This window comes from Psilocybe cubensis, chromosome 8 (genome assembly GCF_017499595.1).
Source record: "Psilocybe cubensis strain MGC-MH-2018 chromosome 8, whole genome shotgun sequence".
NCBI lineage: Eukaryota > Fungi > Basidiomycota > Agaricomycetes > Agaricales > Agrocybaceae > Psilocybe > Psilocybe cubensis.
In genome coordinates this window covers 2,080,813-2,095,687 of record NC_063006.1, presented here as the reverse complement: position 1 = coordinate 2,095,687, position 14,875 = coordinate 2,080,813, and the positions used below count along the sequence as shown (strand labels likewise).

At 51.3% G+C, this 14,875-nt stretch overlaps 2 protein-coding genes and 2 non-coding genes across 4 annotated transcripts; 1 reads left to right on the top strand and 3 right to left on the bottom strand.

Moving 5' to 3' along the window:
• Nucleotides 1-161: 161 nt before the first annotated feature.
• On the top strand, nucleotides 162-5,400 carry JR316_0009163 (Anucleate primary sterigmata protein A; the record flags this gene model as incomplete). Its single annotated transcript, XM_047894869.1, has 5 exons — nucleotides 162-500; nucleotides 568-712; nucleotides 778-945; nucleotides 997-4,619; nucleotides 4,678-5,400. The coding sequence occupies 5 exons, from the start codon at nucleotides 162-164 to the stop codon at nucleotides 5,398-5,400; spliced, it is 4,998 nt and encodes a 1,665-aa protein (XP_047746328.1).
• Nucleotides 5,401-8,453: 3,053 nt separating this feature from the next.
• JR316_0009162 (3',5'-cyclic-nucleotide phosphodiesterase regA) lies at nucleotides 8,454-11,725 on the bottom strand (the record flags this gene model as incomplete). The annotated part of the gene is made up of 6 exons (XM_047894868.1): nucleotides 8,454-10,088; nucleotides 10,219-10,524; nucleotides 10,618-10,919; nucleotides 11,035-11,207; nucleotides 11,259-11,333; nucleotides 11,421-11,725. 6 exons carry the CDS (start codon nucleotides 11,723-11,725, stop codon nucleotides 8,454-8,456), a joined length of 2,796 nt encoding a protein of 931 aa, XP_047746327.1.
• Nucleotides 11,726-12,142: 417 nt separating this feature from the next.
• Nucleotides 12,143-12,239, bottom strand: JR316_0009161. The gene has a single exon. It is a non-coding gene; the product is annotated as a tRNA-Ser (tRNA).
• Nucleotides 12,240-12,303: 64 nt separating this feature from the next.
• JR316_0009160 lies at nucleotides 12,304-12,403 on the bottom strand. Its single transcript has one exon. It is a non-coding gene; the product is annotated as a tRNA-Ser (tRNA).
• Nucleotides 12,404-14,875: the final 2,472 nt, after the last annotated feature.

The following is a 14,875-nucleotide window of genomic DNA, read 5'->3' as shown; positions in this document are numbered from 1 at the left end:
GAGGCTTGGGTTAAATGAAAGATGACAGGGAAGATGTTGATGCGCAGTCATGTGACTGTGAGAAGGGAGTCGCGGTTGAGTTGAGGCCCATGAGGCGACGAATGCCTCTTAGTCTTTTTATCCAGGACCCAAACCACGGCCTTTCATAGGCTCTCCAGGTCATGGCTTCATCTGGAGCGCCTGTTTTGCCACCCATGCCCGATTTTTTATCAGCAGATGACCCCTTTTCCACCGCTGGCGACATGAAATTCCACCTTCAGAACCTCCTCGACAGCAAGGAGAAACAACTTCAGCAGGCAGGCAGTCTTGGGCAGCGGGTTCTTGCCCAGCAGATGGAGCTGGAGGAGCGAATCAGGCAGTTGCAGGAATTAGAGGCAGATAAGGGAGAGGACGATGAGATCGACAATGAGGCTCGCGAGCGATATCGTGAGCTTGCAGAGACTATCGTGGCATGGGACACGGAGAATGCGCAGCTTTCCAGCACTTTTGGAAGCTCAAAGGTGTGTGGTCCTTTGCAACGTGCTGGGTTAAAGTAATTCTGGGTTACTAATCTCATTTCCTGCTCAGCGTTTTCTTAATGGCACCCATTCTCCTGCAGTTCCATACGCAGACTTGCCCCGCGAGGAACCAGAGCGCGCAAAGGCATCTGCTGGAACATCAGCCGCTCAATCCAGGCGCGCAAAAAATGCGGCCCATCGTGCTGATGATGTCGGTCAGTCTTATGTCCCAATTACGTCCATCGAAAGGCTACGATTCACATCATTTTCCTTTCTATAGAATTTGCTTTTGAAATTGGCAGTGGCTTGCTTACAGAGGTCCGTCGTCTTCAGAGTCTCCTCGGAGAAAGGGACAAGGCTATCCAGGACATGAAAGAGGAGAAGGATGATCTTGAAAAAACAGTGGAGGCTCTGAGGACTGCTCTCAGGCAGCAAGAACAAAATGCAGGTATGTACTCTTTTCTTATTCCTTTGGGTTATGGTCTTAACACGTAGATAGACAAATTCAAGGAGGAAAACTGGAACCTTGAGGTGACTTTACAAGAAATCCGGACACAATTAGGGGACTCGCAATCTTCCGTGCAGCGCTTAGAGTCCGAACATAAGCGTCTGACAAAGGCTCTTTCAAACGCCCGTGATGCCGCCGACCAACACAAGAATGAGGGAGAACGCCTCCAAAGCGTTGTCGCTGAAATGAAATCTAAACACGAAACCGATATTGCACAGGCTCGCAAGCACGCAGCTGGGCTGGCTCGCGACAAATCCGACCTCCAACAAGCAGTGGACACCTTGAAGGCAGAAGTTGCTCGTGCCGGACGGATGCTTCCTCGGTTCGGTTCTCCACTTACACCGGGCGGAGCCGATACCAAAGATTTCCTCACTCCGGCGGGGCGTGATGACGATGGCGATGTTTTCGGAACCACAGGTCGTGGTTCTACAAACCGCAGGAATCTGGATGTTTCGGGCTTATTCCCGCCTGATGATCTGGGCTCAGACTTTCCTGACTCTCCTGATCCATCTCCCCTCCGCAGGCCTTTCTTGTCGTCTAATCACCCCACGAATGAGATCGAGGCCTTGCAGCAGCGGCTTGCACACGCACAGCGGCAGATTAATACTCTCAAAGGATCGTTGAATCGTGAGAAGCAGCTCCGGATCAAATTAGAACAAGCTGCCAGCGCCTCTGCTGATGCAGACGAGGCCGGTCCTGATGATGGAGAAGAGTATGCTGACGAAAATACTGCTGTTGTTGAAAACAAGCGCGTTGCGAAGAGGTCGACTACTCCTTTCAAGGTTGGCGGTAATCGCGGCGGTCGTGGTCGTGGCCGTGGCCGCGGTCGGGGAGGAATCACTCTCATCCAAAGACTCGGTATGGCTTCGAGCAGTCCCGCCTCGGATTTCAACGACGACGATCATGCAGAGCGCGATATGTCCGAATCTCCACCGCCGCCTGTGCCTCCCATTCCTATCAACTTCGACCAAGGAGATGAAGAGGACGAGGTTTCTCAATTCTTTGGCAGCAGTGGAGATCATGAACAGACCGATGAGGTGGAGGAATCTCAAGACCACCCTTCGCGCTCGCGCTCGCCTTCTCCATCACCTGCCGAACCCAGCTCGAACCGGACCAGCATTGATGGAATGGACCCTGCCTTCGCTAATGTTCTCCGCCGCATCCCTTCAAATGGCTCGTCTTACACTCGGAGCCCATTGCGCCAAGCTGTGCTTGGTCGTTCTTCGAAGAGTGGCGTTATTGGGCGTAGGCCGAGAGGTGGTGTGCCGTACAGAGAAGCGAGACCACCTTCTATTGTCAAAGCTCCAGAGGTACTTTCTGCTGAGCTCGGCGAAGTTGACGCATCGCCAGTCAAGAGCTATAGAAATTCGTTGTTGAATGACGCCGAGATTCCTGAAGAAGATGGGGAATACATTAGGGTGAAGAAGGTTGAGAAAGTTGAGTTTGGTTGTCAGACAGAGGTTGTTGAAGAGGAAAAGACTGTGGTACTGCCCGAACCACCCGTGGTCGTCGACATCCCTGTGGTGCCAGTTCCTCCTCCAGTCGAGCACGCAGAAATGGGAACGCAGTCTGACCCAGAGCCTGAACCAATTCCTCCTCCACAGATTACAACGTCGGAAATGTCTCTGCAGACGGAACCCGAGCCGGTTGTTGTTCCTCCTCAGAAGTCCGAAATGGGCATTCAGCATTTCACACCAGAACCAGTGCCTGTTATTCCCACTCCTCCAGTGTTGATCGACAGCGGTGTTGGTACAGACCCTATTCCCGAGCCAGTACCTGTTGGAAGGGGTTTGCCACCGCTTGTCATTGGAGATTCAAGCCGCAGATCAACGCTTACACAGTCGGATGTCTCCAGGGCGAGCACAAGTGCTGGTGAGACGACCATCACACGATCCTTCTTGGTTGGACGTAATGTGGAGGAAGAGGAAGAAGAGGACGAAGGAGAGGAGACTGAAACAGGAGCTGATACAGAGGACGATTACCACGACGCCAGGCAAAGCATTGGCCTGTCAACTCCTTCCGAAGACTTCCATTCTATTCGTACTGTTACAGACAATGATTATTCTGACTCTGAAGATGGCGCAGAGACAGAAGATGACACTGAGAGCATCAAGGCCTCTCACTTTTCGAGCATACGCGATCCCTCGTCCAGCTCATTGGTGCGGCCCACGACATCATCCTCTTACTATCCTCAGCAAATTCCCAAGGAGATTCTGTACGAAAGCGTTGCTGTCAGCGCCGATTTATACGAACCTCCTTCTCCCGTGATCATCGAGGCGCCACCACCGCCCAAACCTGAGGTGAAAGAGATGTCCATCCAAACTGACGAGTGGAAACCACCGACGCCGCCGCCGGCAGCACCTGTGCCAGTAGCCGCTCCCACTCCTGCTGCACCACCATCCAAGCCAGCAGGTCTCTTCCGCGTAGGATCTTCCTCTCATCAATTCCAGTTCATTCCTCCACCTCCACCGTCTTCTAATGGAAACACCTTTTCGGTCCATGGTCCTGTGTTTACTCCTCCTTCTCCTGTGCCCACACCAAAGTCCAGTGTGTTCCGTGAACCATCTGGTACTCTAGTTCGTCGCGCAACGTCTAACTCAGAGCGACGACAATCCATAGAATCTCTCATTTCGTCGACTAACGGTGGTGCAGATGACCCAGCCAGTCGATCGCGTGTACCGTCGTCGTCGGGCAACGCACTCCTTACTTCTGTCGATAAGACGAGACCACCCGTTATGTCACTTCCACCACCACCGAAACAACCGCCTCCGCCCAACAGCATGCCTCCTCCCAATTTCATTCCCGAGCGCAAGGTTCTTGCAAGCTTGAATGGATCGCATCACGATGGTCCTCCTCCAAGACCATCGTCGCCACCTCCTGCTGAGCTCATCCAGCGGGCGACCACACCACTTGGTTCCATTCTTGTGCCTCCAGGTAAATATGGAAGCACGAGATTGCATGGTTCGAGTCTGCCGCCATCGCAGGCCAACCTGCGGCAGCCACCGTCGACGAGCAGCTTCAGGTCGACATCCGTCGCTGGAATGCACACACAAGCGTCGATGCCTCCTTCGCACACGCTATCGTCTTACAGTGTCAGAGAACGAGAACGCAACCAAAGGTCGACGTCGTCTCTTCCTTCGGAAAACAGCCTCGCCTCGCCTCGATCGTCCATGTCGTCTGAGAGGCACCTCTACCAATCTGTGAACGAGCCGTCAACGCCAAACAAGACGGCTGATGTTACCCCTCGGGCTAATAACACGATGATGGCCACAGATCCTGCTATCATCCACGCTATTACACAGACCATGATTGGAGAATTCTTGTACAAATATACCCGTCGGACGATTGGGAAGGGGGTTGGAGAGAAGCGGCATAAGCGGTTCTTCTGGGTTCATCCGTATACCAAGACGTTGTACTGGAGCTCGGCGGACCCTGGCTCGTCCAATGTGTCGGAGTCGAGCGCAAAAAGTGCATATATTGATGGAGTGCGCTCTGTGCTCGATCCTAACCCTATGCCTCCTGGTTTGCATCAGTACAGTGTAATCGTGTCTACTCCTCAGCGCGAGATGAAGATCACTGCTCCCACGAAAGAACGACATGATATTTGGTTGAACGTACGAGTTGATTTTAAATCTATTTGTGAATATTTTCTGACACAATTTGCTATCACAGGCTCTGAAATACCTCCTTGCCCGGCCGAGCAATGCAGGGGTGACTTCTCCTGCCAACAACACTCTTCTTCCTCAACCCCAGACGCCTGAAAATCTGGAACAAGGACGACGCCCTCCTCTTCTCAGCCCACAAAGTCAGCGTAGCACAAGAAGTGCTGTTGCAGGTGAGACGTGGAACACTACACCTCGTGGGCAGCGGAGTCGCTCTCAAGTTTCCATTGGCGGTTCGGTAGGCAAACGTTCAGGTACACCGGCCATGGAGTATATGCGATGGAATGCCCCCGAGAGCCCGTACAGTCCCGACCGTTCGTTTGTTGACGTGCCCGGACAAGATTCCGACGAACTTGACTTCGAGCTTCATGAAGAGAATATGTCTGATGAGGGCTTCGAAGGGCTGGAGAACGTGCGAGCATGCTGCGATGGCCGGCACACCGTTGGCCCTTCAGGCAAAGTGCACCACCACCACCATCATCATCACCAGCAACCCAACCAAGGGACAATAACCAGCCGGAAGAGCACAGATAACCAACACTTGGATGTAAACCCGCACTTGCAGGACCAGGCGCGACCATCGTCGCCTGCATGGTCGTTCCGCTCGCGGACGGGGAGTGCACAGTCTCATGAAGCTGGCGGAGGCATCTTTGGCTGGGGCCGAGGAGACGACGGCAAAATTCGATTCGGATCAAGGCGGTCAACAAAATCATCTGTTCCTGTACAGGACTAATACCAGTCATCCATCATCATCATCGTTTTCAACCCCCATGCACCATACCACCCGTTATCATCACCACATAGCTCCGATAAATTCGTTTTAGTACCCATTCTGCAGTGATTTGGTTCTTCTGCATTTTATTCCCTGCCGTTTTTATCAGCTATTCCCCTTTGTTTCGCCTCAGTAAATACCAATATGCCACTTCTCCGGTCCTGTTTCCTTCATCTTTTCGGCACTTCGCTTATGCTTTTTATGTTTGACTCGCCAACTAGTTTCCATTGTTCCGTGACTACTCTAGCTTATGTATTGTTTGGACGATTCGGTTACATATCTACGCTCTTTCATCTTTTTTTTTCTTTCTTCCTTTTTACCGAAGTACCTCGTATCATTTCACGTTCGAAGCTTGATTCCGATTGTCTTCTTTTTTTCTGGTCTTGCAGATTACCTTGTGCCATTAAATACACAAACAATACCACTCCTTTGCTTAATTCCACTACTATATTTGTTTATGATCTGACCTTTAGACTTTTTATAGTTTTCAATTATACGATGAAAGAGGATGAAAGGTGAGGCATGCTATGGCCTTTTTTTATTAATACCTAGTTTATTCTCCGTTTTGGCGAACCATATGTCAGAGAGTAGTACGGTACGGACGTATAAACTACAGAAAAAGGCTGACGCGGAAGCACCATGTGCAACGGAATGCTATGGCTTTACCAGGAAGTACAAGAGTATAAGGGCAGAGTGTGTTGAATAGATAATTTGGATATCAATACATTTGAATGAAAATCAAAAGTTTTATGACAGTCAGATAAAGATAGGGGCGAAAGGTACCGATACTTTGTGCGATGAGATAAGCCACATAAACCACTGAGACCAAAAAATGTAAGAAAAGAGAGGGTAAAAACATGATACAGTGTTGTGGAAAGAGTCGAACTGGAACTGGATATCAATGTGGGCAAGAATCAAGAGTCAAGGAGAGAGGAGGTTGAATGGTAACTAGTACATAACTGCATGTAACTAACGCAGATGAATGTGAAAGAATTGAAAAAACGAATATAATGTGAAACAAACGGTCACAGACGGTATTTTTTGGGGGGATGTGGTATCAAGAAGAACGAACAAACACAAAAATAGATAGATAGAGAAGAAAAAATTGTTGTCAATGTAGATGTTCATGAGAGATGAAAGAAAATGGAGGAAGAGAGGAAAAAAAGAACGAATGAAAATCCAAGCAGGTCAGTCCAGTGATTTGAATAAACTGGGGAGTATATATGCATTGTTGTTGGTAACATGTGCTGAGCATGGTTGTTGGTGGCGATGTATATATGTCTTCAAGCAGCCTATGTCAATGCTAAATTTGCGACGATGAAAATTTGTTGTGAAAGATCCATAGAAGTCTGATAGAGCATAGGGTGAGTTTCATAGAGTTGAGAAAATGTTGTTGGCAGAACCACAAATGAGTAATCGGAATGGAACACGAGCTGTTCTGGTCGGTTTTCGCGGGCAGCTGGGCAAGTCGAAATGATGAAGGTGGAATGAGTCCATCTCGCTGTTTGCATCACGTCTGATACAAGGTCGCGTGACAGCCTGCGCTTACAGCCTCTCTTGCAACTCTCATCGCATCGAATCCAATCTAATCCAACTCACAAGCCCTTTACGGCTCCCATTCAGGAGGCAAGGAAGGTGCCGCGAGGAGCCCCCAGACCCAATCCAATGGAAGCAACGGATACACCCGTCCTGCATAATTAAAAAAAATCTGACGTTCGGTGCCCCCTGATCTCCCCTCTCCCTCGATCGAAGCGGAGTGGGATCTCGCAAGCGTCGACCCGACATGAAATCGCCTCGACCCTCGCCCATCTGCCTGCCTGAGCTATGTTAAGAGCAAACATAAACATAGCGCTGTCGTGGTCCTTCGCAGCCTCTCCCTCTCCATGTGGTCACCGTGTCACCTTTGCCCACGCCACGCCACGCCCGTGTCTCTTGGCCACTGGCCACTACGGCTAAACGCGCAGCGAGATCTGATATCAGAACACAGGTGATAATAGCAGCGCCAGAGCAAAAGTCCCAGATGCCAGACGAACAGCCGCGAGCGTGTGTGTGTGAGCGTGTGTGAGGTACATAGGCAATTAAAGCTATTTGTGTTGTTGAAATGGTGGATTGAAGGAAACAAAAATGAGGGTTGGGATTGGACGAGGTTGGATGTAAGATCCTGGGATGGAATAACCGCAAAAAATTTTGAGTATGCGTGTGAGTGTATGAAAAGGGCCAGGTTGATTGATTTCTTGGTTGCCGTTCATTAACAACCATTGACGGGCTCCATATGCGCGCATACCCGGGCCGCAAATTCGAATGTGAATATCAACCAACGAATATCGAAGGACGCAGAGTGGATAACAACTCCTGAGTCGGCAGTTTTGGCTGGCGTCGAGTCAAATCATGCCAGGTTGAGGATAAAGACAGATAGTGCCAAACAAGCTGAGCTGCGCGCGGCGTGCAGGTACAGGTAAACTTACAACCGTGGAATTGGGGTCCTTGGCTTCACCCAGCATGCAGCAGCAGCAGCAGCTGACGCTGACGCTGACAGCGACCGTCCTGCAAGCGATTGCACGTATCCCACACCCACACCAAGATATCCCCCGCCGCGTCGTCCAAGCCCAATTCCAAGACACAGCCTATTTGATAGACGCAAAGAACCTGAAATAGAACCCCAAGAAAAAGACAAAGAAAGAAAGTGAGAAGTGAGAAAGAAAGAGAGGGGCGGTGCAAATAACACACAACGGGTGCAAAGGGAGACTTGATAGATGGGAGTGCTCGATGGAAGGACGAAGTAATTGAGTTGCTCTGTGTAGAAGAGATTTGACAGTTAAAGCTGTACTGATGTTGCTGGTCGCGGTCGTAGTCGTAGTAGAATAATAGTGGTGATAGCGGTGGTGGTGTATAATAGCGTTACCGAAGTGCATGCGAGAGCGTTACCCGAACGCAGAACGAGAAACGAGATATGGGTGACAAAATAACATACAGGGTCAGTCAAAGAGCCTTTCCCTTCATCCTATTCGACGCAATCACGGCGAGACCTGCAGCTTCATGGCCTTCAACGGAAGCGGCTTCAGGGCACCCCCAGCCGTCCCCACCCCGACGTTCGGAGGCGCAGACGAAGGTGGCGGTCCGCTCCCATTGACGTCTTTTTCACTGTCCTTGTCCTCGTCACTCCCTGCATTCGAAATCTCGCTGCCATTCGCGGTGGCATGTGCATTTCCATCCACGCTTGAGCCAACATTGGTAAATCCAAAGAAAACATTTCCAAACCCGACACCACTTGTCCCTGCACACCACGAGTTCCTTGCCGCTCTGACATTGGTACGCGTCTTGGCCTTAATCTTACGCCCAACCGTAGCGAATTTATCGACCAAAGGTGGTGGTAGGGGCTCGTTCGCTTTCCCGTCCTCAATGACTCCATTCGCCAATCCATGTCCGTTAACATTTTCATCGCCACCGCCACCACCACCATTAACCCCAACAAACCGCATACTCATCGTCAAGTTCTCAAGCGCATGTGCATGCGCGTGCGCACTCGCATTCAAATTCATCTGGCTACGCTTCCGCATCGACCCAGCCTTACTCGCAGCACGCAACGCCCGTGCCGCCGCTTGTGCAGTCACCGCTGCCGACTGCTTGCTATGGCCATATCCTCCATTTACGGCGAGACTGCCGCCGAGAGCATGCACACTCAGAGGCGGAATCTGCGTAGGCGTCGACCCACCCGCAGCTCGCGTGGCAAATGACCCCGAGGTCTCGCTCAAAGGCGAGAAGGGCACAGATGCGGCCTCGGACGCGTCATCCGAGACTGAGAACGAAGGAGATGAAGGTGGAATCGGGATGGTCAACAACGCGTCTTCCACACCCACACCATTTACCCGCGCCTTTTCTGAGCCCACGGATGAGCTTGCCGACGATGACGAGCGGGATGAAGAGGGATAAGAAGAGTACGCGGTAGATGAGACGACCGACAGCGCGAGCGCAGGGGGGTGGTGTGTGGGCAGCGTCAGTGGGAACGCGGACGTGAATCCGGGTATACGCGGCGAGCCGGGTGTCATGATCAGCTGTGGCGGTGGTGGCGGGAGGTAACTTTGGTTGTGGGTGAGTGGCAACGGGGTCGGTGTCGGTGTCGTTCCTGCTGCCGAGCCGCCTGACGCGTTCACGGCAGCGACAGCGGCTTGCAGGGACACAGGCACAGCGGTGGGCTGCATGCCCGGTGTCGAAGGAATGCTCGACGGTACACTCGAAACCGCACTGGGGCTCGCACTTGTCCCGGTACCCATACTGCCGTCATCTGCGTCTGTCTCCAGACCCCTATTTCTTCGCCGCCTCTCCTCCCTCTCGCGCGCCTTCTCTTCCCTCTCTTGCTCCTCCTTTTCCTCTTTTTCCACACCTCTCTTTCGTTGCTCCCATTCCTTCAAATTCTTCCTGCACCACTCCCTATACATGCGCATCTCTGGGACAGCCTTCTCCGTCAATTCCAAGAGCGGCTTGGCGTAGCGCGAAATGAAGAAAATCTGTGAGGCTGCAAGTGCGCGGGGAGAAGCGGAGAATGGTTGAACGGTTGGCGTGAGGTGGTAAGACGACTCGAGAGATGCTTGAGCAGACCACTCATGCGAGAGCAAGGAGGCCCAGTGTTTGGATACGAGGAAGGGGCGAGTCTAGTTACATTTTCGTTGTGGAATAGAAAGGACCGATGGTAACACATAAAACAGAACATAAAAAGAAAAACATTTTATGTCTTAAGAACCTGCAAAACACTACAATAAAAAATGCCAAAAGGTCACTCACCGGGTTGCTAATATCCGCATTCTTCAAAATTGCCTGGCACAACACAATCTGGCGGTGACACAAGCTGCCCTTACCACCTTCAACACAGTTCCTTAGCGTTTCCATGAACGCATCGTGTACCCCCATGTCCGTTGCCAGCACACTCTGCACGAGCACCTTCCGCAGGTGCGCGCCGTCTGCGGGGCTGTCGAGCAGCACGGACGCCAGCCCGTGCGCGCGCATGACTCGCAGCAGAAGCTGGATGTGCAGATGCTCGAGCGCAGAGCCAGATGGGTAGAGCTGCGCGAGAGGCGTATGTGCGTTTTTCTGTGAGATTTTCAAAAGATAGGATCAGCGTCTATCCTTTCCAACACCATCCAATCTGATCCAAAACAAAATCCTACAAAATGCACCACTCACCATAAAATGGTTAGAAAACCCTGGATGCCCCACATCGTGCCCAATCGCGGCGACATACAGCATGAACAGCTCTCTCCTTCCCAGACTCGCGATCAAGGTCCCGCCACCGTCGTTCAAGCCCTTGCGAGGGGTCCATCGGCGGCCAGGTGCCTCAAGGAGGAAAGACGGGGGAGGTACAACGCCGGCCGACTTGAGATACGATTGTGTAGCTTGCAGAACATCGAGTGCGTGTTCAAAGTTGTGGTATGTGTTTTCGTAGCGGTAGATGCGCCGCAAATGGTGGATGAAGGAGGTTATTTGTTCTGTGAGTGCGAACGTAGGAGGGTTGGGAGGTTGGATAGGTTAGTTTAGAATACGACAAAAGCAAACGAAAAGACCATGGGTGGAATGGTCTAGGTAAACCAAAAGCACACTCACGCATGGACACTGGGACGGCCTCCTGCATACCCTCAACTCGGAAGAGCGCCTCGAAGATCAGGATGGTGCATGCAATCACCTCGTCCTCTTCGAGCAGGTGAGGCTCGAAGTGCCAGCGGTCAAGCGCCCAGATGAGCTTGGTACGCTTCGAGTCGGAAATGGACGGCGGGAGGCTATGGGGGCACATTTAGCACAAGAAAAGGGTTATAAAAAGGAGAACGCACGTCTCGACATTATTATCATTCACAGAGCTCATTGTCTGCGTATACATGTCGCTGAGCAGCTCTGCGTACTCCGTCCTGTACAAGACAAGCATAGGCACAAGCACAAGCACAAGCGCATACAATCAACACAAGCGCACAAACTCAGAGCAAACCGGGACTCACGCAATCTCTCCCGGCTCGCCTCCCATCCATCCCTGGCCCTGCACACCCGCACCCCACTCCTCCTCGCCATGCACACCACCCATCGCACCGCCAAACCCACTCAGCTCGTCGTCCTCCCCCATACCACCCCCGTTCATACTCACAGCAGCACTCGCAAGCGCACGCGCGAGCCCACCTACATCTGCACTACGCCTGCGCCAGTCGCGGGGGTACGCATGAGTATGTGCAAGAACGGCGGGAGACTGCTTTTGCACGGGCGATGGGGCTTGCGCTTGGGCAGCCTCCAAATGGATCGCACGGCACATCTAGCACACGATCGAAGACCACGACAACGACCGCTGAAAACCTACTCGCAGCTCGCAGCTCGACTCAAAACAGGGTATCTGGTGTTCACGTCCAGCAGGCGGCGATAAAGAGCGACGATAGGATGCGATAGGATACGATACCAAGGACGTCGGCAAAGACGAACCCCAACTCGAGGAGAGAGAAGCGAAAACGAAAGAGAGTGAGAACAGAAAAAAGCGCAAAAAATAAAAAAGGACGGTGAGAAAGAAGTATGGACTGGTGCGTGTGGTCAGTAAGGAAACGTTAGGTGAGGTGAGTTGGGGGATAACAGAACCAGATCAGTTTAGAACCGAGCCAAGAACGCCGATTCCTCTCGTGGCATGCGCGTGCGACTCGACGGACCCCGGAACCACTCTTACATACTGCGCCAAAAAATGCGTCACCTGAGCGATTCGAACACTCGCGGGCAAAGCCCAACCGCTGTTCAGCTACTTGCATAGCAGGCGATCCCGTTAACCACTCCGGCAAAGTGACTGTGGTCGTCGTCCACAGCTTGACACAATCCGGTTGGAAAAAAGAAGGGGAGGAACCAAAAAAGCGTCACCTGAGCGATTCGAACACTCGCGGGCAAAGCCCAACCGCTAACCAGTATACCGAAGTATAGCAGGCGATCCCGTTAACCACTCCGGCAAAGTGACTTGGAAAATCGAGGGCAATGTAGTCTACCCATCATCAATTCGCAAGTCCCAGAGATCTAATCAGATTCCCCGGCCTTTGTATCCAGACTCCTTTTCCCAGCACATCCCAACCACACTCTTTCTTTCATTCATTAAGCTCTGCCGTCAGAGTCCCCGGGGGCCTCCCCATCCACCCCCACACGGAGCCACGGACGGATGCATTCAATCTCCGCAAGGCACCAAAAACATATCTGTCCCGCGCCCCGATCGTCCCTTTCTCCCAACTTCTTCCCTGTGTCTCCACACCATGAACGCATGAGCGCTCCCACACTCGGGCCCACGGGCGCGAATTGCACATATGTGTGTTATGCTTATGACGACTCGGCCTCCGCCTCCGCTATTTTGAGCGTTCCTGAACTTTTAATGGATTTGCTTCCGCTGCTGTTTACCCAACGGATGCAAAAGACTATAAGCGCACACAGGCTAAAGCGATATCCCAGATGTGCGGTGCTGCTCGCGCCTTATTGCATTCCCCGCAAGGTCACTGTCTGCCATCCAGGACACGTTCGGAGACTCGGTGTAATCAGTAAGCACAATCTAACCACTTAAACGACTGAATGAATTCAAATGTCATTGATGTACTTATAGCACTATTTTATGTATTGATCATCGATGTCTTTTGAAGACCGAATCCGGGTCCGAATTGAACGCGACCCTCTACACGAACAATATAGTAATTTTTCACTGTCTTGTGCCTGCAAAAAAAATAAATTTCACCACATCAAATATCACAAATGCAGTGAGTCCTAACGGGGGCGCTTGCGTTTTCTCTACGGCAACGGCAAGATTTAATACACCACAATAACCCTTTTCTTACCCCGACTGACCCCCGAGCCCACAGCTTTCAGATTTAGCTGACACTGGCAGGCTGGCACCCGGAACACATCTCGGATACCTCGGATAGCCCAAGCCCAAGCCTAATCAGCAGATAGGGTGGGTCATTATCATTGTCAATGATAGCACCACCAGCTCTAGCCCAGTCTAACCGCACCAAGAGTAGTTTTGAGCGAGTCCTCGGCTGAGGCACTGCAGATATCGTCATCCAACTTCTTGATAGCAAACTAGAACTCGCGCCCGATCCGAGTCCACGCGAGAGCCTAGAGGCTGGAGGTATGTTTGCCTTTACGCAGCCAATGGCATCTTCCCCGCTTATTGCTCCTTACCTCGATCATCTATCTGCATCAACGGGGGCGGACCGCCACCTGGCTCTAAAACTCTCTATCTATCAATTCCCCGCCTTTCCAACTGAGAGCCAGAGCCACCATGGCCAACTAACTAAAATGCTAAGCGCTTCAAATATCCTTGTACGGTTTCTTCCACTGCAAAATTACACTCCTAACTCCTTTTTCATCTGGCATATGCTCATTATAAAGCGAACAATCGTGCGCATGAGCCCCAATCTCCAGTCCCCGCCGGCCCTCCGGTCCGCATCTGTGGCCCGACGACGCGCTCATATTGACTGGTATCATTCAGATGCGTCGAACTCCTCCGAGTCAACGCCACTGGATAGACACAGGACATTGTCACACTCCATCGAAGCTCAGACTATTTCTGTGCAAGTCAAGTCAAGTCAGTTCAGGTCAGAATCAGCTACCTGTCAGTACGCTCAACCCGGATATAACTTGCAAGTGAGTAAGTAAGTATCTTAATGACATTGACACAATGCTTCGGATAGCCTCTGCTTTTTCCTCTTTGGTATGTTTGTCTGTCTGTTTGATCACTGAGTACGATCATGATCATGATGAGTTACCGTGGGCTTGGTGTACTATAATATACTCATTATCAGTCGTGTGGAGAGCGGCGAGTGCGTTTGTGGCTCGTGTTTCGAGCATCGAACTGACTCTCAGTGGCTGCAACACAGTGGAATTGAAGGGGTTTAGTGAGGTGGTAAACAAGTATTATTATTGCTATCACTACCTCTCGCATTCCTTGTGACTTTGACTGTTGCTAGTTTTTCTGGTGGCGCATGTATTCAAAGAGACTTCAAAAATATTCATGTACCTATATACGTGATCCGGGTCACTGCAGAGAAAAATTATAGAAACTCGTTGCATTTTGTGGTACCACGCGCTCAGTGTCTGTCAATAGTGTTACTCGGCACCCACTGCACCTACGCCCACACCAATCTCAGTATTAAAATTACAAGTACTCATGCACATCCGACAGCGACACATTTCTCACAATACCTATGCATGAGTCTGCGCTTGCACATACATACATAACATTGACAAGTACGTACATAACACAATATCACATGAAATAAAAGAAAGCTCTATACAAAACAGCCCAATTCAAAGCAGCACCCACAGGCGCGCACCCCGTAGCCTATATATTCATTATATTGATATTGGATCACTAAGCGGTTGACATTTTGCTTCACATAACCTCTGCAGCTTCCTTTTATGTCCTCGCTCCCTCCGGCGCGTGGGTGGG